Raw genomic sequence first — 22454 nt, 5'->3', positions numbered from 1 at the left:
TACTAGAAGATTTACAACTGCCAGACTGTCGTCACGCTCAGTTTGAGCCTGCGCAGTCGCTCAGACATCAGACAGGAAGTGCAATAATCGGGCTTCAGTCTTCTCCGTTGAAATCAATGGGGTCGCTCTGTCCATTTCTTTTACTGTCTATGGTTGTGTGCAAGCTATGCAACAAGGAATTCGCTATTGCTATTAGTGTAGTGTAGCAATATGCTATTGCTACACTTAATGGCAAAAATTGCACTGGTCTGCTGGACTTGGTTGAACAAAAATAAACAAGATTGTGTTGCTTAAGCTTATGTATTCAGTCATTATTCAATGGTATACTAAAAATCCATGTGAAAAAAATTACTTCTCACTGTTCTTAGGTCAAATATTTATGCGATTAAAATGCGATTAATTTCGATTAATTAATTACAAAGCCTCTAATTAATTAGATTAATTTTTTTAATCGAGTCCCGGCCCTAATAATAACTATTGACTACAATTATTCATCAGACGTATAGAACAAAACCTTACAGGTATCGTAATCATCAATATCACTACATAATGAATTAATAGCTCTGACATAGAGCTACTATAAGTATATCCAAATTTACAACATACATAAAGTACACTCATGTAAAGCAATATATACTATGTACTATGTAATATATACGTTATATGTATTAGTCCTAAACCATGATGGTGCGAACGTCACGGTTCGGTGCATTCAGTCAGATGATGAATAAAGTCAGTCACAGGCGATCCACACTACAGTCCAGAAGGGGGTGTGTATTATTCCTCCCCTCCGTGTGCTTCAATACCACACCGTGACAACTTTAGCATTTAGCGACTTTATCATAACATAAATGTAACAAATCAGAGTTGATATGTCAACATTTTTGTTTGTCACTTGTTCTAAAAGAAAATGGAAAAACAAAAAATGTTGTAGCGTACCATGGAAAGTGCCTGTAATCGTTTTTCTTTCTTGGGCAACAGGGTTGAATGGTTGATAGTCAACGCTTCTCCTCTACTGCCTGTCCTGTGCATCACGACTAGTATACTGTGGCTTTCTCATTGGTTATGAGCCATGCACTCCTGATATCCACTTCATGTTTCTCATTTTCACTCTTTTATGTTTTAATGGGTTGCATTACCAGAACACTTTGTATCAGTTAGGTCGACATGTCTGTGAGCACTTTAATATTCAGATGTCCTCATGGCGTGTTCTTCTTCTGATTCATTTCAATTTTTGATTTCAATGCTGTGTGTGTGTGTGTGTGTGTGTGTGTGTGTGTGTGTGTGTGTGTGTGTGTGTGTGTGTGTGTGTGTGTGTGTGTGTGTATCCTAATATCCATTACATATCTCCTATTTTGAGTTCTGCAAGGCGTGACCGGCACATGTGACCTCACTGCCCCGTCTCACAGCAGAATCCGTGACATCACCACACATCTGGATCCCATCTCCGTTCTCACACCTCTCATCTCAACAAATATTATTGGCAGGTCATATTGCCTGGAAACAGGCTGCATGGAGGATTTGAAACCAATAAGTGCTAGTAAACATTACAGGATTGCAGTTTAGCCTGATTTTTAAAAGTCGTAAAAGCGCATGAAATGTTTTAGAGCTAAGCTAGTAAAAAAAAAAAAAAAATCACTATAGAAATTTTCACAACTTGCCATGAGATTTTATCCTATGTTTTCCAGACCTAGTGACATGGGGTCCTTGGAATTAATTATCTTCTGAAGTCAAAAAAGAAAAAGGAAAATAGATTTTGTGTTGATTTCAATCATTTCATGTGGGAAAGAAAACTGGTCTGGGGCCTTGGGACCATAGAAACCTGTCATCCAAAACCAGTGCATTTAATACGAGTCATGTTTCCTTTAAAACTTTGGCAAATCCAATAACTAGTTATTCTTTGAAAGCACTCACTGAAGCAGCCTGGGAACTTGTATTAAGGGGACACTGTCAAAAAATGGGTTTGGGATATAAAGCATTACGTACATCACAAAATAAACCCAAACATGGTGATCAGTAAACCGACGAAAAGGGATTATTGCACGCCTATTTGCCACATAAGTTTAAATATTTTATCAGCTCATTAAAACGCTAAGCTTCCGAGAAGAAAAACACACAGAATCTAATGTGATTATAGCTATCGTTAGCTGGATCTCTGACCTTTCTGTAGGCCGTCTGCAGCGCAGGGTCCAGCTCATCCTCCAGCTGGAAGAGAGGCGGTCTAGAGGAGGACTCTTTGATCGGGTCGGGCAGAGCCAGAATACGCCCATCGTCTCCAAACCACTTCCTTCCCTGCACAAACCACAAACACTCACATTACAGATAATAGCAGATAATTTTTTACAGTATCATTTTTATTAGGGATGCACGATATATCGGTATCGGCCGATATGTGTTAATTTTTAATTTGTTATCGTTAACGGCCCGATAAAAAAATGTGGCCGATATATTAAAGCCGATAAATAATGTATATTTCCTCCAGCTGAGACAATTCAGATGAGCACTGTTCACCATAATGGTTTTGCATTGCTTGAAATATGATTGGAATCCGTTCAAAAAAGGAAAATACAGTTTAGTGCAACATGAGCAGCGCAAGTCTGTCATATAGGCTACATGAAATTATGAGAACATTTTTATAATTGTGTGCTTGGGACATGGATATTAATGGTGACTTGTTTTTGTAATCAGGCTCTAAAAATGTTTATAAAAACTTGGATTTAGATTTATCGGCGTGTATATATCTATCGATTATCGGCTTTCAAATATTAAGAATTATCGGTATCAGCCAAAATGTTCATATCGGTGCATCCCTAATTTTTATAGAAGTTAGTATATGAAGTTTTGAGCTCTTGCCCGATCATGATTTCTTTTCATTACCTCGCCCTGCTTGAGTATTCGGTTTTCCAAAATGTTCTGATTTGTCAGGCAGACGTGTGGCCTCTCGCCCACATACAACCCCTCCTCCTCCAGGTAACGGGGACGCACGTTCTCGGCCAGCTTACTCGAGGCAGGGACTGTGGGACACATGGGGTACCCATCATTTGACCTGCTAGAGGAGGGTTAAGATAAAGAGCGTTTCTGTACCTGTCCTCATGCTGGGAACAAACAGCGTCTCTCGCTCCCTCTCCAGTCTCCTACTGTAGTCCATGTACTCCGCTCTCCGCACTTCCAGGAAGTCCTGTGCTGATTGGTCAATGATGAACAAATCCTCCTCCTCATCTCTGACCAGTGGAGCATCTTCATCCTAAACAGGGATTGAATTGCATTAAGGGTAGTTGATGTGAAATTTCCAAGTAATGAAGCACAATATATCTAATCTAAAACTTTTTGTTGTCGTTGTAATTCTTTAAAATTACAATAAATGCAGTTTTTTATGGGCTAATATTAATTGTGAGACTGCATCAATAACTTAAAATATATTTGTATAACGAACTGCAAAAAATGTATTAAAAAGGTGAAAAAAGGTGACCAGTCATATATAAAAAATTTGTATAATATATATACATTTTAACTACTTCAGTAATTTATTTGTGTTAAATAATTTTAACCCGTTCATTTTTAATTAATTGCATTGGTTAACGTTGACAGCCCTAATTTTTTACCTAATATTTTGGTTCACGGACCCTAAAAAATGTCTGCTGATTGAATGGTCAACGTTTGGTCACTGATATAATTTACATGTGGAAATTACATTGTTGTTTGTTAGTGTCCATCTTTGTTGTTTATTCTAATCAGAAACAAACACACAAACACAAGTCACCCTGGCTTCAGACTCTTCCTCTCCTTCACACTCCCTCTCTTCCTCCCCTTCTGCTTCATCCTCCCCTTCTTCTTCCCCTGTTTCCCCCTCTCCTTCCTCCTCTGCTTCTCTTCTCCCGGGACGTCTTTTCTTTCGTTGGCGTTGCTGTTCAGGCTCTGGGTCGAAGTTGAAGGTGAAGAAGTTGTACGCCTCTTCAGCGGTCGGCAAACCAGCTTCGGTCTGCTCACAAACCAAACACACACACACATCTATGTCAGGATTTGAGGATTTCTAATGTATTTCTTAATTAATTCTGTTCACATACTTCACCTGATGTGGGAAATATCATCTTTATTAATACACACACGCAACTATGCACAATGTAGAGTGTAAAGAAATATTAAAACCTGAATCTATCCTTTTATAATATGTAATATCTATTGCTTACTTTCCCTTCTGAGGATGCCTTTCGTCCTGGCAGCAGAAACAGGAGTCTCTTACCCTTTTGTCTTTGGTTGCACGTCTGGCCACATCACGAAACTTCAGCCTGGCAGTGAAGGACGAGTCTTCATCAGCCCGTAGATCTGGATCCGTCTGGAGGAGGACACCATGACAGGATGAGAGCACATCAGATTACATTTCAAACTTCTAAACAAGAGGTGGTGTGTTTTACTCTTAATTATAAAATGAACATATAAAATAATTTTTTTCAGAAGTCCCCCTGTAGTCAATAATTGTATCCCTTAAAACTCATCTTTGATCACTAAAATTACATATTTAAAGGCACACTATGCAAGAATTGTACCTTAATCTAACAGCTTCAAAGTAATTTCGGTGGTAAACAAACTCATAGTAGGGCGAATCATCCTGGTAGTAAAGCTTGGGGGGGACGCCGCTGGAAAAACCAGCAATGCAAGTTTGAGAGGAGCGCCCCCGACAAATCTCGCGAGAATCACGACATGCTTTACGGCAACGACGTCACACACATCAGCAACGACGTCACACACATCAGCAACGACGTCACACACATCAACCTCAACATGAAGCACGAAGACAGTTGCGCGCATTTCAGACGTGATACTTGACGATGGAAAAAGCAAAGAAAACGCGGTCGGAAGAGACTAGGAAAAGGAAAAATTAGCCTCTCTGCTCAACCCGTAAATAAATGCATCGATCCGCAAGTTTTGTTTGAGTTCTTTAATGGTCTAGTGCAGGGGTAGGCAAGTTCGGTCCTAGAGAGCCGCTATCCTGCGGAGTTTGGCTCCAACACTGAAAAAAACCTCTCCTGCCTATAGCTTTAGTAATCCTGAAGACATTGATTAGCTTGTTCAGGTGTGTTTGATTAGGGTTGGAACTAAATTCTGCAGGACAGCGGCTCTCTAGGACCGAACTTGCCTACCCCTGGTCTAGTGGTAGATCTTTTGCCAAGCGTGTTAGAGGTTACTTTACAGGTTCTACGTTTTTTTCTCTCTCATCAAAACTGAATATGTTCATCAGTGGTTACAGTCTAGATCAAGCAGGGACACGTTTTTGTGCATTTATTTTTATTTTTTTTGTGCGGTTTTGTCGTAAAAATATACATATTTATGAAAATATCTGACTTCCGGCAACGATCGACGCGCGTTCACGGGTGATTTGTTTTGCTCTGCTCTCTGGCTGCGCTGGCGCGTTCATTCTTCGTCACGACGGTTCCTACGCTACGTCCTACCTCGTACGCCGACTTCCATCACCCGTGAACGCGCGTCGATCGTTGCCGGAAGTCAGACATTTTCATTTATAAAGTTTTAAATATGTATATTTTTACGACAAAACCGCATGGATTACCCTCAGAAGGCCTTCGTTTATCCCCCTGGAGCCGGATGGATTACTTCTGTGAAGGATGTATGCACATTTTGGAACTTGAAGGAGGTGGATCCCATTGCTTCACATTATATCCACTGAAGGGTCTAAGACATTTTCTAAAATAACTGAAAATGTGTTCGTCTGAAACAAGATTGACATATGCATCTCGAACGGCTTGAGGGTGAGTAATGCATGTGTTAAATATCATTTTTGGCCGAACTATCCCTTTAATATAACAGCTTCAAAGGGGCATCAGGCCGTGAGTGCAGAGACACTCTGCGTGAGTGGTATTTACGACAGTAACATTTCACGAGTTCACACTTACAAATGATCAGAGAATAAATGATTATGCTTATTTTGAAAAAGCTCGGAAATTGGGCCCGAACCCAGAGTACTCCCCCCGTATCTCTGTTTAGGAAGATAACTAGGCAAGTGTGAGGAGATGGGGTGGTGGAGGGATGCTGAAAACTGTCAAGGAATATTGGTGAGTCGACTGAGTATATTTATAGGCTTTACTCGTGCTGATTGAGTGGACCTGTTGATTACTGATTGCTGACAGCTGGCTGGAATGACTTGATTGTTTGATCATTAGAACGTGTTCCTCCCGAACCTTGTTAATAAAACATCAATAAATACAAGTACTCCACAGCGACTCTAGGGGTCGCTGTTTGACAAAAACGGAATTCCTGAGTTTTTTCCTTGAATTTTTTTTCTTCATGCCTTAAAATATCTTTAATGTAACTCGACACCCTTCCCTCATTTAGTATACGCGGTTCCATGAATATGCAAATGAGCCCCGCCTCCACTCACTCACTCAGCTCAGAGATCCACTGGTTGACGATCACACGTTGATCTGATTGGTTACAAGGTTTGTGACGTCAGAAACACCAGCGATTTCAAGCCGTGTTTTTGAGACTGTCTTTGGTTCACTGCAGTTTTAAGGAGGAAATACTCAGCAATGCTGTCGACTTATGAATCTACACATGGTTTGTCTTAAAGCGTATTAAAAACACCACATAGACATAAAAACAACATTAAAAACTGGATTTTCACCACAGGGGGACTTTAACGTGTTTGAAAGAAGTCTCTTATGCTCACCACCAAGACTGCATTTATTTGATTAAAAATATAGTAAAAACAGTAATATCACAATCTAATTATTCCTGTGATCAAAGCTGAATTTTCAGCATCATTACTCCTGTCTTCAGTGTCTTCATTCTGATATGATGATTTGATGCTCAAGAAACATTTCTGATTATTATCCGTGCTAAAAACAGTCGCGCTGCTCAATATTTGAGTGGAAACAGTGTTTTTTCAGGATTCTTTGATGAATAGAAAATTAAAAATAACAGCATTTACTACAAATAAAAATCTTTTGTAGCATTGTCTTTACTGTCACTTTTGATCAATTTATTGGTCCTTGCTGAATAAAAACATTAATTTCTTTTTAAAAAAATCGTACTGACGCCAAACTTTGAACGGAAGTACATATTATAATACTTGGTTTATGGTGACAGAGAAACCAGGACCATACCAGGACAATTTAACTTTTCATACATTTACATCTTGACATTTTTCTTTCCCCACCACTGTCATTTGCCTGTTTCTTACGTCTCTGTCGAATCGAGTGAGGGTTTCTCTGTCCCGTAGACTCTGTAGGCGGCTGGCGGGCTCGGTGATGCTCTCCTGCTCTAGAAGACTAGCAGCTTTAGACTGAAGGGGACGGCACAACTGTGAGTTAGTATTCTGAAACATATCCTGAAACACATTTTCTATTTTAGACGAACTTCACCTTCGCTGCTCTCAGCTTCTCAGTCATACGCTGCCTCATGCTGGTCTCCGATTGGCTGGATCCAGGCCTCATCACAGGACGAGGAGGAAGATCTGGAGAGATTGTGAGGATGAGAGTGTGTTGTGCTCCTAAGAATAGTGTGCACAGAAACCAGACTGAACAGCTTCACATTATGAATTTTTTATGAATACTGTCATCGCACCCAGCCCTAAGGCCTTGTCCACACTAATACGTTTTTGTTTAAAAAAATCATCTTTTTCTCTCCGTTGTGGCCTTCCGTCCACACTTACCCCTTTTCCACCAAAGCATTTTGAGAGCCGGTTCGGCGCCGCTGCCTACTCGCGAACCAGTTCTTTGTGTTTCGACAGCCAAAGAACCGGTTCTCGGCCAGGAAAATTGGTTCCAAAGCGGCACCAACTCTTTGCCGGACTAGAACCGTTCTTTTACCACGTCATGCTTACGTCGGGGGCTGGGGGCGGGGTTATTGAGACCAACAACACGACGGGAATGGGAAAGCTAAGACGTATGGCGACGTACACAGTGACGTAACGACGTCGTTCGCTGGGCTCTCTAGTCAGTGGAAAAACAAACAGGTTCTGAGAAGGTGAACCAACTTTGAACCAGCACCAGGTCCGAACCAGTTCTTTTTTGGTGGAAACGAGGTAACTGAGACGCCATTTTTAGGAAAACGCTCTTCAAAGTGGATACAACTCGTTCTCGAGTTGTAGTGTGGACTGTGAAAACGGAGGTATTTAAAAAACGATGACGTAAGTTTAGTCACGTGACGCATATTGCACCATTAGATATTCATGTTTATACCGGTATTGTGCCTGTTATGAGCTATGCACTTTCACACAGTTGCTAAAATATGTAACTTTGCACGCTGTTTGCAATAAACAAGAGCAGTCGCGTTTCAGACCAAACATATAATGGTGAGTGATCAGTGAATGCTGAGATATTTTGCTAAATAAAATGATCCTGCCAGAAGAATTATGTGATAACTTGATTATGTCTTGTTCTATCTGTATCATCTCAGTGAGCTTTCGTGAGGTTTTACGCATGCGCTGTAAGATGAATTTAGCGGTAGTGTGGACGGAGAACGTTTTTAAAGGAAAACTCCATTTTCAAATCTATCCGGATTAATGCAGACGTAGCTCTAGTGAAACCCAGGCTTTGTAATGACGTCTATAATCGGAGAGTTCCCTCACCTCTCGGTGAGCGCACTGGCTGTACATCGTCATCATCTGGTCTGTCCTGCTCCTGCACTGCTGTCAGCTCCTCGTCTGGAGGAGACTCTCCCGTCCTCTCCTTCAGCAGCTTCCACACGGAGACCACATGCAGGCGTTACACACAGAGCCGATCCGAGCGCATGAGGTCTGAGGTCAGGCTTCACCCACCTCTAACACGGACCATCTTTTGCACCATATTCACACTTTTGTACTTTAGTTTGCAGGGAAAGTAACTATTTCACGTGTTCTTTGCATTATTACTTGACTTTTTATAGTCATTCATTTTCTAAAATAAAAATAATGATGAGAATAGCCTAACAGTAATAATAATGAATATTATGTTTTATTGTTGTGGTAATTATAGTATCAAAAAAAGAAGCAAATCAATTGTTAAAAATGAATGCATTATTAACTTTTTCTATTGTCATTTTCTAAATGAATAAATAGAAATGGTATATTTATAAGTAGTGTTTTTATTGTTGTAGTAGACATTATTGTGTCAAAAATGGAAGATTAAAATTGATTGCATTATAACTTAACTTTTAATATATAAGTTTAATATATAATTTTTTTAATAACCATTTTCTAAAACTAAAAATAAATAGTTATGAAATATCCACGATTAATGTTAAGTTTTTTTATTGTTGTAGTAGTCATTGTAAAAAATATTATTCTGTATATTGGTAAATAAACACTATTTATAAAGTTAGCACAGTCCTGACCTTCTTCTTTTTCTTCATTCTCTTTGCCATCACTGAGCGTCTGAGTGTCTCACCAGGGTCCTCTTCTCCACCTGCCAGCTCCTAAAATAACATACTTAGGAATATTACAATACAAAAATATATGATCATCAACTCTATCTAATGGACAGTATACAGGTCCTTCTCAAAAAATTTGCATATTGTGATAAAGTTCATTATTTTCCATAATGTAATGATAAAAATTAAACTTTCATATATTTTAGATTCATTGCACACCAACTGAAATATTTCAGGTCTTTTATTGTTTTAATACTGATGATTTTGGCATACAGCTCATGAAAACCCCAAATTCCTGTCTCAAAAAATTAGCATATTTCATCCGACCAATAAAAGAAGTGTTTTTAATACAAAAAAAAGAGTCAACCTTCAAATAATTATGTTCAGTTATGCAATCAATAGTCAATACTTGGTCGGGAATCCTTTTGCAGAAATGACTGCTTCAATGCGGCGTGGCATGGAGGCAATCAGCCTGTGGCACTGCTGAGGTGTTATGGAGGCCCAGGATGCTTCGATAGCGGCCTTAAGCTCATCCAGAGTGTTGGGTCTTGCGTCTCTCAACTTTCTCTTCACAATATCCCACAGATTCTCTATGGGGTTCAGGTCAGGAGAGTTGGCAGGCCAATTGAGCACAGTAATACCATGGTCAGTAAACCATTTACCAGTGGTTTTGGCATTGTGAGCAGGTGCCAGGTCGTGCTGAAAAAAGAAATCTTCATCTCCATAAAGCTTTTCAGCAGATGGAAGCATGAAGTGCTCCAAAATCTCCTGATAGCTAGCTGCATTGACCCTGCCCTTGATAAAACACAGTGCACCAACACCAGCAGCTGACATGGCACCCCAGACCATCACTGACTGTGGGTACTTGACACTGGACTTCAGGCATTTTGGCATTTCCTTCTCCCCAGTCTTCCTCCAGACTCTGGCACCTTGATTTCCGAATGACATGCAAAACTGAGCAACAGTCCAGTGCTGCTTCTCTGTAGCCCAGGTCAGGCGCTTCTGCCGCTGTTTCTGGTTCAAAAGTGGCTTGACCTGGGGAATGCGGCACCTGTAGCCCATCTCCTGCACACGCCTGTGCACGGTGGCTCTGGATGTTTCTACTCCAGACTCAGTCCACTGCTTCCGCAGGTCCCCCAAGGTCTGGAATCGGTCCTTCTCCACAATCTTCCTCAGGGTCCGGTCACCTCTTCTCGTTGTGCAGCGTTTTTTGCCACACTTTTTCCTTCCCACAGACTTCCCACTGAGGTGCCTTGATACAGCACTCTGGGAACAGCCTATTTGTTCAGAAATTTCTTTCTGTGTCTTACCCTCTTGCTTGAGGGTGTCAATGATGGCCTTCTGGACAGCAGTCAGGTCGGCAGTCTTACCCATGATTGCGGTTTTGAGTAATGAAACAGGCTGGGAGTTTTTAAAAGCCTCAGGAATCTTTTGCAGGTGTTTAGAGTTAATTAGTTGATTCAGATGATTAGGTTAATAGCTTGTTTAGAGACCCTTTTCATGATATGCTAATTTTTTGAGACAGGAATTTTGGGTTTTCATGAGGTGTATGCCAAAATCATCAGTATTAAAACAATAAAAGACCTGAAATATTTCAGTTGGTGTGCAATGAATCTAAAATATATGAAAGTTTAATTTGTATCATTACATTATGGAAAATAATGAACTTTATCACAATATGCTAATTTTTTTAGAAGGACCTGTATATATATATATATATATATATATATATATATACACTCACCGGCCACTTTATTAGGTACCCCATGCTAGTAACGGGTTGGACCCCCTTTTGCCTTCAGAACTGCCTCAATTCTTCGTGGCATAGATTCAACAAGGTGCTGGAAGCATTCCTCAGGGAGTTTGGTCCATATTGACATGATGGCATCACACAGTTGCCGCAGATTTGTCGGCTGCACATCCATGATGCGAATCTCCCGTTCCACCACATCCCAAAGATGCTCTATTGGGTTGAGATCTGGTGACTGTGGAGGCCATTTTAGTACAGTGAACTCATTGTCATGTTCAAGAAACCAATTTGAAATGATTAGAGCTTTGTGACATGGTGGAAGTAGCCATCAGAGGATGGGTACATGGTGGCCATAAAGGGATGGACATGGTCAGAAACAATGCTCAGGTAGGCCGTGGCATTTAAACGATGCCCAATTGGCACTAAGGGGCCTAAAGTGTGCCAGGAAAACATCCCCCACACCATTACACCACCACCACCAGCCTGCACAGTGGTAACAAGGCATGATGGTTCCATGTTCTCATTCTGTTTACGCCAAATTTTGACTCTAACATCTGAATGTCTCAACAGAAATCGAGACTCATCAGACCAGGCAACATTTTTCCAGTCTTCAACTGTTCAATTTTGGTGAGCTCTTGCAAATTGTAGCCTCTTTTTCCTATTTGTAGTGGAGATGAGTGGTACCCGGTGGAGTCTTCTGCTGTTGTAGCCCATCCGCCTCAAGGTTGTGCGTGTTGTGGCTTCACAAATGCTTTGCTGCATACCTCGGTTGTAACGAGTGGTTATTTGAGTCACTGTTGCCCTTCTATCAGCTCGAACCAGTCTGGCCATTCTCCTCTGACCTCTGGCATCAACAAGGCATTTCCGCCCACAGAACTGCCGCTCACTGGATGTTTTTTCTTTTTCGGACCATTCTCTGTAAACCCTAGAGATGGTTGTGCGTGAAAATCCCAGTAGATTAGCAGTTTCTGAAATACTCAGACCAGCCCTTCTGGCACCAACAATCATGCCACGTTCAAAGTCACTCAAATCAACTTTCTTCCCCATACTGATGCTCGGTTTGAACTGCAGGAGATTGTCTTGACCATGTCTACATGCCTAAATGCACTGAGTTGCCGCCATGTGATTGGCTGCTTAGAAATTAAGTGTTAACGAGCAGTTGGACAGGTGTACCTAATAAAGTGGCCGGTGAGTGTATATATGTTTTAAATGTCCACTGTGACCATTTTTTTTCCTTTTTTTCAATTTGTAGGTTTTCAGAATTCTGGTTAAAAGTCAAAAACAAGCCCAACAGGTTTAAAAAAAAATGTAATAGAATATAATATATTAATCCAGTCCAATTAAACCCAATTATTGCGGTTATCTCAAATAAGTGCGACTAGATCAAATAACCACGATCATTAATCAATAATCGGGACAGGCCAAGCTGTTAGTAATCCAGTTACATCAAATGATAATGCACAGCATTGTCCCCACTGGACAGAAGCAGTTTTTAAGGTTTTAAGTTACTGTACATGCTTGGATACAAGAAGAATGATCAAGAGAGCCCAGAAGAAAAGCATTGAATGAAATGTGTTAGCCTATTAAAATAAAACTGGTTCATATGCTTCATGTAAAAACATACGGCTTCAGAAGACTTGGACTCATATGCACCAGTTTTGAGACACATTTACACTTTCACCTAAAATGTAATCTATCATTAAAAAAAACACCAAATTTATACACTGAAAAACGTATATGAATCTAAAATTAGTTTTTATTTGCTCTTCAGTCCTTAAATCACCCTCCACTTGAACTGTGTGAGACAGCGTGAGTGAGTGATGACAGATTGCTTATGCTTGAGAGAACACTGAAGGAAAGCCTAGCAGGAAGTGTTAGAGGAAGTTGAAAAGGTGAGTCCAGAACCAACCTCCACCGCAGTGTGATCATTGTCCTGAGACAGATCCCAGTCTGCCGGAACCAGAGCCTACAGCAGATCAGCACAGACTTGACAATCACATTCATGCGTTCAGTGAAGCTACAGCTTTGTTCTGCTCGTCTCGTACGACAAGCTGCTAATGCAACAAACATGTCTAGCAACGTCAGATATCAAATACAGCAAATATGTGTGCATGTGCATATAGTGGCACTGGTTTCCAGCGGCATTGGTTCCGGAAGTTTTTCTTTTTTTAAATTCATTTCTCCCATAGGGATTTAAAAATATCGTTAAAGGGATATTAGCAACAAACCAAATCAGCCAGCAACGAGGTGAAACACAAGTACACAACAATAAAAACTTTTGATTTGAAGCAAAAAAAGGTTTTTGAAAACTGGACAAAAATACAAAGGTACAAGACTGTGAACTTAAGTTTTAGCGAGGGAAAAAACTACAATCCCATGAAGCATTGTGAACAGCATAATCAAATAAAAAATGATGGCAAATCATAAACCTACTCATTGACAAATGTTGATTATATGTATTGCATAAACATTTCAATATTTTTAGAGAGTGTAGGGATGGGCTTGATTACGTCATTCGCAGTGCTTCATGGGAGTGGGCGGAGCTAAAGAGGCGGGGTTTTCTTGTTACTACTCTCTGATTGGTGTAATGTTTGTACAGCATCATGGGTGGTGTAGTTTTTCACCACAAAGTATGCTAATAAACATTTAAAGGTTTAGAAGTTATCGGTTTTCCCTATGGAGAAAATGAATAGAGATCCGGAACCCGACGGTTTCGCTCTATTGCCCAAAAGTGCAGCATCTTAAAAAAAAACGGTGATGAACAACAAACATAGTAAATGGCAATCACTGTTCATTATATTATATCAGGGGTTTTCAATCTTTTAGATGCTGCAGACCCCCAAATATGATCATAATCGTGTGAGGGACCCTGTGCTAAAATTTAATCTATCATTAAAAAAACATCAAATTTATACACTGAAAAACGTATATAAATCTAAAATAGTTTTTATTTAGATACATTATATATTTTTCTACTCACTTCAGTAAATGTACTGTTAAATATATATATTTTTTATTTGTTTAATTTAAATTTATTTATATGAATCAATTTGTATTTATTTTAATCTAATTTAAGATACGGAACAGATGAACAACTTATATTTTTATTTTTTATCACATTTAGTATTCATTTATTTGATTGAAAATTTTGAAATGAATTAATTTAAATACTTAATTTTTTATTTTTTTTTATTTAAAGTTTTTCTCCAGGCTTTTCCCCGGACCCCAGGTTGAAAACCCCAGTACTAATAATGTTCTGCATACTGATATTATTATAACCTGTTTATCATCTCTGGCTCTTCCTAAAGACTCCTGCAGTTCCCTCCTCTTCTTCCTCATCTTCTCCCGCACATCACTGAAGACAACAGGACAGACAACTTACTCTTACGACAATCTCACAGTTTTTTATTCCTGAAGTAGTAAAAAAGGAAGATTACCTGGGCGAAGACATTTTGAATACAATTAACGTTACTGATGTCAGATATCTTCCCAATTCATATCAGATCAGAAGCAAGGACTTCACAGGAACTTCTTGATGAAACTGTATTAAAGTGAGTTTATAACAGAGGGACTGACTGTAACTTATCATCCACAGCAAACACACGGTCGTCTATAAACACACATCTGATGTTTCTCTTATAAAATGAGTTCCAGTGCAGTAAGTACATCTCTGTATTCTCTCGGTGCAGGAAATAAACATCACCCTGAGTGAAAAAAGAAAGCAAATGCTTTCCAGACTGCAACAATGCGAACAGCATTAATTCACTGAAGGGGCAGATATTAAATATGTATTTTGGTAGAGTTTTACCGTCTCGCTGCCTGGTAACGGATGTAAATAATCTGGTGCAAGTTGTGCAACCGAACCCACGGCGGTTTGCGTCCGGTCCGTCCCACTCAGTGTCAAAGCGGCTTTTAATTGGCCCAGACTCCCGTCAATCACATAAATCTGCTGACGCCACTAGGTAGCGTTTAAATCCGATCCTTTTGCATGATTTTTTCCTTTCTGTCGTTTATTTGTTTGTATACGGCAATGTTTACAATACAACTAAAATTATCTTTAATATAAAAACAAAAATATGTTCAGAAAAAAATCCTTGAACCTTTAAAATAATTGTATTCCATCGAGGAGTGTCTTCTCAAAGATTAGGTCTAACATTTTAAACTAAAACCAAAAGGATTACTTCAGTATTACACTCAAGTTATAATACAACGAATTTGCTGCTTTCATTATTCCTGATTAAAACAAAACCAACCTTACATCAATCATAGTCTGGGTGATGTTAATAAACACAGAATATGTATTATTTCTGAAACTGACCAGATCCAATAACAAACGTTGCACCCTATTTTGATTTCAACTATTGGACTGTAGATTATAATCTAAGACTATTGTAATTATACTAAACCACTCAAGATAACTAATTCGACTGCAATATACAAATAAGTATTTCGTTAGTGGAAGAAGACCTTATTCACTGTATTTCCTGTTTGCTCCAGAAAATATGCTCTAAAGCTGTTGAGATTTTTTTTTTTTTCTCATCAAGTTTTATCTTTTCCTAAAGAATGCAAAACCAACCAACATGGTGAGTATACACTCACTAAATCTGTACTATGTTATTTGATCCTTTTCAGATGGTTGTAATCATAATTTGAGGGTGTTTGATACACAGAGCTTCTTTTTTTTCCCCAAATGCAAAACTTTGCATTACTCATATGAAGTACACTGATATTTAGTGTAATAATCTTCTGCCAAAATCATCTGTCTGGCCATAACACATTTTCCCCAAATTTCTAGTCTGTGTCGTATGGAGAAGAATTACACACTAACATGCACATACAAGCAGAATTAAAGCCCGGATACACTGGTCCAATCATCCCGTTTATTAAAATTTGATCTTTGAAATCTACCTTGAAACAAATGTTTGATTATTTATTCTTTTTATAAACAGATTTAATATATATATATATATATATATATATATATATATATATATATATATATATATATATATATATATATAGTGTATATATATATATATATATATATATATTATCTCCAGATATTCAAAACAAATATTATATAACTCTAACACCATTAGATCCTTTTTGTTCGGGTCAAGGTCTCTGAACAGTCCAGATGGTTGAGCTGTTTTCTCTGACAGTAGATGAACTCTACCATGACAAATTGAACTGAATTCAAGATACAAGTGACTCATCGACACAATAAAACCAAGGGAGTTTCTGTTCAAATGTTTGGATTCATTTGACACATGAATTCATAGCAAATAAATAATGTAGCATTAGCTGAACATGCCAAACAATGTCATTATAATCAGTAATGGTTTATTGGTCAGCAAATTAAACAATATCTTTGAACATTTATAATATACAAATGTAAAATTTCACATGAACACTTTGCAAAAACGAAGGGAATGAATATTTCGCAACAACTTTATTTTGTATATTTAGATAAGTAAATAAAGAGAATTAATACAAATAATTTGGACACATAGTCAACACTTAAAATATATATACAAATATTTTAAGTCAGATTTATATGAATTTGAATATGTTGTGGGCCATATACAGTATTTACAAAATATGGGAAAAATTAATTCCCAATAAATGTGGGAAAAGAAAAATCTGTTAAATCCCCTGTTGAAACCATTATCATTAGAGTCTTAGGGATGGGTTCAAAAAGTGTGACATTAAGTGATCAAAATTGCGTGATATACTTTTTCACACAGATCAATGATCTCATCCTTCTTAGTATAATCGGTAACATCATCATTTTCATCATAAAGTATTTTGTGTCAACAATAGGCCTATACATGGTGACTTTCAGCAAGCTGACGAAACAGAATTCAGGGTTCAAGTTTTGTACTATTTTTTATTTATTTTTACTTAACAATTGCTTTTTATAAATTGAAACAGTGTCTGTAAATGCAACGTTCATGGCGTGTGATGCTGAAAAAACAACATGACCCAATACAGGGTTACAGACAGGAATGGGCTGTCCATAGGTAGCACCTATGTTACCTATGGTAATTGATGTTACCGTAGCTGCTATTTGTAGTCTTCCGCCAATGTATCCATATAGTTTGTATCTACATAAAGTAAAAACCCAGAGAACAGACTGTCAGCCCAGCCGGGGTCAGCAAACAGGCCGTTCTGGTCCTTGTAGAAGATCTCCAGCCATACCTCATCCTCTGGGTTGAGAAACATCACGGTTGAGCCAGACGCTACGTCATGGTTTCCGGTGTTGGCATCAAAAGTCTTTATCCGGTACTCTCCGTTCTGGACAAGCCCAATGGCCAAGTGCTTGTCGGCCAGAGTTATGTCATAAGAAAAGTAGTATATTCCTGGGTATGCACAGATGAATTTTCCCGTCTCGGGATTGTAGTGGCCACCTTCATTAAACAGGACTTTGTTGAACTTGATAGGTGCTTGTTCGGTGGGGTAGCTACTGGTGATGCCTACTGAGAAAGCGGATTTGGGAACCAAACTTCCACATCTGCAGATACCTGGTTCTCCCGGAGGGCCACGTTGGCCCTTGTCACCCTTATGTCCAAGACGTCCTGCAGGACCAGGAGGCCCTAAATCTCCAGGATCACCCTCAGGTCCACGTTTCCCAATGAAACCTCTCTCCCCACGATCTCCGAGTTTTCCCATTGGCCCGCATCGACCTCTGAGCCCTGAAACAAACACAGTCCTCTTAAAGATGCTGAATTTGTGGGGTAAAACCATACCCCAGGAAAGGGGTCGCTAACCCTGCTCCAGGAGGGCAACCTTCCTGCAGGCTTCAGATCCAACCCTGCACCGACACACCTGCCTGCAATTTCCATGTAAGTCTAAACACCTTGATTAGCTGGTTCAGGTGTGTTTGATTCGGGTTGGAGCTGAACTCTGCAGGACAGTAGCTCACCAGGAGCAGATTTGGATGACTACTCTTCAATTAAGCTGCATAAATTAGGTCAGTCGAAACCGCAAACACTTCCAAAAACACCCAATGTACTCGTTACATCATAAGAAGAATGGCATCTATGAATGAATGAATGAATGAGGCATTTATATAGTGCTTTTTATTTGTACTACTGTACACCCAAAGAGCTTTACAATCATGTCGGGGTCTCTCCTCAACCACCACCAGTGTGAGCATCCACTTGGATGATGCGACGACATGCCACAGTACAGCGGCGCCAGTGCACTCACAACACACCAGCTACAGGTGGAGAGGAGAGAGAGTGATCGAGCCAGTTCAGTGGATGGGGATTATTAGGAGGCCATGATTGGCAGGGGCCATTGGAGGGAATGTGGCCAGGGCACCGGGGTTACACCCCTACTCTTTAGGAGAAGTGCCATGGGATTTTTAATGACCACAGAGAGTCAGGGCCTCGGTTTAACATCTGATCCGAAGGACGGTGCTCTTTGACAGTATAGTGTCCCTGTCAGGGACCACAAGTTAGGACCCACACAGACCACAGGGTGAGCGCCCCTTACTGGCCTCACTAACACCACTTCCAGCAGCAAGTCTTCCCAGGAGTCTCCCATCCAGGTACTGACCAGGCTCAACCCTGCTTAGCTTCAGTGGGCAACCAGTCTTGGGCTACAGGGTGATATGGCTGCTGGCATATGCTAATATAATATTATCTATGCTAATATTAGTCTCTCTGTTTATCCCAGGGTTTACTGTTGTCAGCCGGATCCGGGTCGTATCCAAATCAGATGGAGGACCTGTCCCTAGACACAACCACAACGCATCCCTGAGATTGTGTCAACTAGACTCTCCCCTGTGAAGGCATCATCGACACGACAGCCAGCGGCACTGATCCTCAACAAACTCGTCACCATATCCGCGTGATGAAAAAGATCTTCAACCAGATGAAACTGGATAAATATTCTCAATGTTCTGATCCAATCTGACTTTCTGACCTTTAATGCTGCCTGAATCATAATCCTACACTTTGTTCTCCGTTCTGACACCTAAAGGAGTTATGGTTCCTTGCCACTGTCGCCTTTGGCTTTTGGCTTGCTTAGTTGGGGACATTTAATATTCAACAATATTATTGATCTGCCTGCATTGACACCATTGAATGAGAACTGGATTCAATGAGAACTCTACCTGGATCTCCTTTTTCTCCCTTTTCTCCCTTCCGTCCATCCCTCCCATCTCTTCCAGGGATTCCGACATGGCCATCCTCCCCAGGAGGCCCAGGGGGGCCAGACTTTCCTAGTGCCCCTGGCATCCCTGGAATGCTGCAAATTAATTGAGGCAGGGCTCCTTTGGACCTGGCCTCCAGCAGCTGTCCCATAATGCACTGAGAGAGACAGATCACACCCACCATTGACCACATCCTTAGACCTAAGTGAGAAAAATAGAAGAGCAAGGGGGTAAAAAAACAATGAACCAAATTGTTCACCTCAAGAAAGAATTTTCCTTTTTGGCTAAAATCTTCCTTTAGCTTGCTGGTGTCACGGTGTGGGTTTTGTGTTTTGTTCCTTGTTCTTGTCTGTCATGTGATTCCCTGTTTGTCATGTTATCCTGCCATGTGTCTTGTCTTTTGTCATGTTGTTGCTCAGTGTCCACAGGTGTTCCTCGTCTATGTCTATTAGTCTCCCCAGGTGTCTCTTATTAACCACGCCCCCTTGTTATCTTGTTTAGCTTGTTTGTCTGTGTATTTAAACCCCTGTGTTTCAGTTGTTGGCTGTCGGTTGTTGTTTAATGTTACTACTGTCTTGTTCTGAGTTCCCTGGATTTCCTGTTTGTTTCTGTTTAATTAAATGTGCTTGCGATTGGATTCACTCTCTGTTTCATCCTTGCTGCCGCGTAACAGAACAACCGACCGCCAATGAATCCAGCAGCACGGATCTCGTCTGATCTTCCCAGCATGGACCGGGAGTTTGCTGGGAAAACCGCGGCCTTAGCCCTGAACAGCCCGGATTTGTTTCAGTTTACCTGGGGGTTTGCTGCACTTGCTGCCTCATGCACCCTAGGGAATGAGGCTATAAAATTGTGTTACCGGCTGGGGGCTAAGGCGGTCAACCCTAGGGAGCTCCCCGATCTCTCTGGCCTGGATTGGAGAGAGGCACTCTCCAGTTGTCTGGAGAGCTTCAGCCCGGGGTACGCCAGGCCTTCAACACTGGTCCCAGTTCCGGTGGTTCCAAGTCCGGTGGCCCGGAGGAGGAGGAGAAAGGCCTCCTCAAAGACCGTCCAGCCAGAGACCGTCCAGCCAGAGACCGTCCAGCCAGAGACCGTCCAGCCAGAGACCGTCCAGCCAGAGACCGTCCAGCCAGAGACCGTCCAGCCAGAGACCGTCCAGCCAGAGACCGTCCAGCCAGAGACCGTCCAGCCAGAGACCGTCCAGCCAGAGACCGTCCAGCCAGAGACCGTCCAGCCAGAGACCGTCCAGCCAGAGACCGTCCAGCCAGAGACCGTCCAGCCAGAGACCGTCCAGCCAGAGACCGTCCAGCCAGAGACCGTCCAGCCAGAGACCGTCCAGCCAGAGACCGTCCAGCCAGAGACCGTCCAGCCAGAGACCGTCCAGCCAGAGACCGTCCAGCCAGAGACCGTCCAGCCAGAGACCGTCCAGCCAGAGACCGTCCAGCCAGAGACCGTCCAGCCAGAGACCGTCCAGCCAGAGACCGTCCAGCCAGAGCTTCACGTCAGCCACGTCCAGCCAGAGCTTCACGTCAGCCACGTCCAGCCAGAGCTTCACGTCAGCCACGTCCAGCCAGAGCTTCACGTCAGCCACGTCCAGCCAGAGCTTCACGTCAGCCACGTCCAGCCAGAGCTTCACGTCACTTCTGCCCAGCCAGAGCCTGTTCACGTCACTTCTGCCCAGCCAGAGACTGTTCACGTCACGTCTGCCCAGCCAGAGACTGTTCACGTCACGTCTGCCCAGCCAGAGACTGTTCACGTCACGTCTGCCCAGCCAGAGACTGTTCACGTCACGTCTGCCCAGCCAGAGACTGTTCACGTCACGTCTGCCCAGCCAGAGACTGTTCACGTCACGTCTGCCCAGCCAGAGACTGTTCACGTCACGTCTGCCCAGCCAGAGACTGTTCACGTCACGTCTGCCCAGCCAGAGACTGTTCACGTCACGTCTGCCCAGCCAGAGACTGTTCACGTCACGTCTGCCCAGCCAGAGACTGTTCACGTCACGTCTGCCCAGCCAGAGACTGTTCACGTCACGTCTGCCCAGCCAGAGACTGTTCACGTCACGTCTGCCCAGCCAGAGACTGTTCACGTCACGTCTGCCCAGCCAGAGACTGTTCACGTCACGTCTGCCCAGCCAGAGACTGTTCACGTCACGTCTGCCCAGCCAGAGACTGTTCACGTCACGTCTGCCCAGCCAGAGACTGTTCACGTCACGTCTGCCCAGCCAGAGACTGTTCACGTCACGTCTGCCCAGCCAGAGACTGTTCACGTCACGTCTGCCCAGCCAGAGACTGTTCACGTCACGTCTGCCCAGCCAGAGACTGTTCACGTCACGTCTGCCCAGCCAGAGACTGTTCACGTCACGTCTGCCCAGCCAGAGACTGTTCACGTCACGTCTGCCCAGCCAGAGACTGTTCACGTCACGTCTGCCCAGCCAGAGACTGTTCACGTCACGTCTGCCCAGCCAGAGACTGTTCACGTCACGTCTGCCCAGCCAGAGACTGATCACGCCACGCATGCGCCGCCTGAGCCCTCAGTGACCGCAACACTGGCCATTATGGCCACAGCCATGTGGTGTGTGTGGGCTACGCACACCCTTGAGCCAGAGCCCGCTGATCCTGCGCCAGAGCCCGCTGATCCTGCGCCAGAGCCCGCTGATCCTGCGCCAGAGCCCGCTGATCCTGCGCCAGAGCCCGCTGATCCGGCGCCAGAGCCCGCTGATCCTGCGCCAGGGGCCGTTGATCCTGCACCAGAGCTCACTGATCCTGCGCCAGTCCTGTCCAGCGCAGAGTTTCCTTCGCCGCTGGTTCTGCTTAGCTCAGGGCCCTCTTCACCGCCGTGGCCGCCCGAGGGGTCTTCACCGCCGTGGCCGCCCGAGGGGTCTTCACCGCCGTGGCCGCCCGAGGGGTCCTCTCCGCCGTGGCCGCCCGAAGGGTCCTCTCCGCCGTGGCCGCCCGAAGGGTCTTCACCGCCCTGGCCGCCCGAAGGGTCTTCACCGCCCTGGCCACCTGAACTGCCTGCTCCACCCTGGTCGCCTGCACAGCCTGGTCTGCCCACGCTCCATGGCCCAGGTCCACCATGTCCTGGTCCCGTTCCCCTGTGCGGGCCTGGCCCTCCATCCCTCCCCCAGACCGCCTCCGCTTCACCACCCTCCTGAACTATTGTTTTTTGTTTTTATGGGCGTCG

The 22454-nt window shown here is 42.5% G+C and overlaps 2 protein-coding genes across 3 annotated transcripts in view; both read right to left on the bottom strand.

The window, feature by feature from the left end:
- Positions 1-14925, bottom strand: part of cc2d2a (coiled-coil and C2 domain containing 2A) — a 38797-nt gene extending 23872 nt beyond the window's left edge. Inside the window, exons 1-12 of one of the 2 annotated variants that reach the window (XM_056240416.1) lie at positions 14548-14925; positions 14390-14465; positions 13020-13076; positions 9325-9405; positions 8582-8690; positions 7374-7465; positions 7193-7294; positions 4241-4333; positions 3761-3979; positions 3085-3244; positions 2878-3014; positions 2161-2292 (exon numbers count right to left, since the gene is read on the bottom strand). In XM_056240416.1, the coding sequence (XP_056096391.1) occupies positions 2161-2292; positions 2878-3014; positions 3085-3244; positions 3761-3979; positions 4241-4333; positions 7193-7294; positions 7374-7465; positions 8582-8690; positions 9325-9405; positions 13020-13076; positions 14390-14465; positions 14548-14561 (1272 nt within the window). In that variant the 5' untranslated portion in view covers positions 14562-14925. The remainder of the gene's footprint in view (positions 1-2160; positions 2293-2877; positions 3015-3084; positions 3245-3760; positions 3980-4240; positions 4334-7192; positions 7295-7373; positions 7466-8581; positions 8691-9324; positions 9406-13019; positions 13077-14389; positions 14466-14547) is intronic. The other variant, XM_056240417.1, reaches the window with a different exon arrangement.
- A 2238-nt stretch (positions 14926-17163) lies between these two features.
- LOC130075679 (complement C1q tumor necrosis factor-related protein 7) lies at positions 17164-19498 on the bottom strand. Its single transcript, XM_056240422.1, has 2 exons — positions 19233-19498; positions 17164-17805 (listed from the first exon to the last, which is right to left on the bottom strand). The coding sequence occupies exons 1-2, from the start codon at positions 19462-19464 to the stop codon at positions 17177-17179; spliced, it is 861 nt and encodes a 286-aa protein (XP_056096397.1). The 5' UTR covers positions 19465-19498; the 3' UTR covers positions 17164-17176.
- Between the last annotated feature and the right edge of the window lie 2956 nt (positions 19499-22454).

This window comes from Rhinichthys klamathensis, unplaced genomic scaffold (assembly GCF_029890125.1).
Source record: "Rhinichthys klamathensis goyatoka isolate OS25496 unplaced genomic scaffold, OSU_Roscu_1.1 h1tg000597l_1, whole genome shotgun sequence".
Taxonomy (NCBI): domain Eukaryota; kingdom Metazoa; phylum Chordata; class Actinopteri; order Cypriniformes; family Leuciscidae; genus Rhinichthys; species Rhinichthys klamathensis.
Note: the sequence above shows the minus strand (reverse complement) of the source record. Positions and strands in the feature narration are given on the sequence as shown.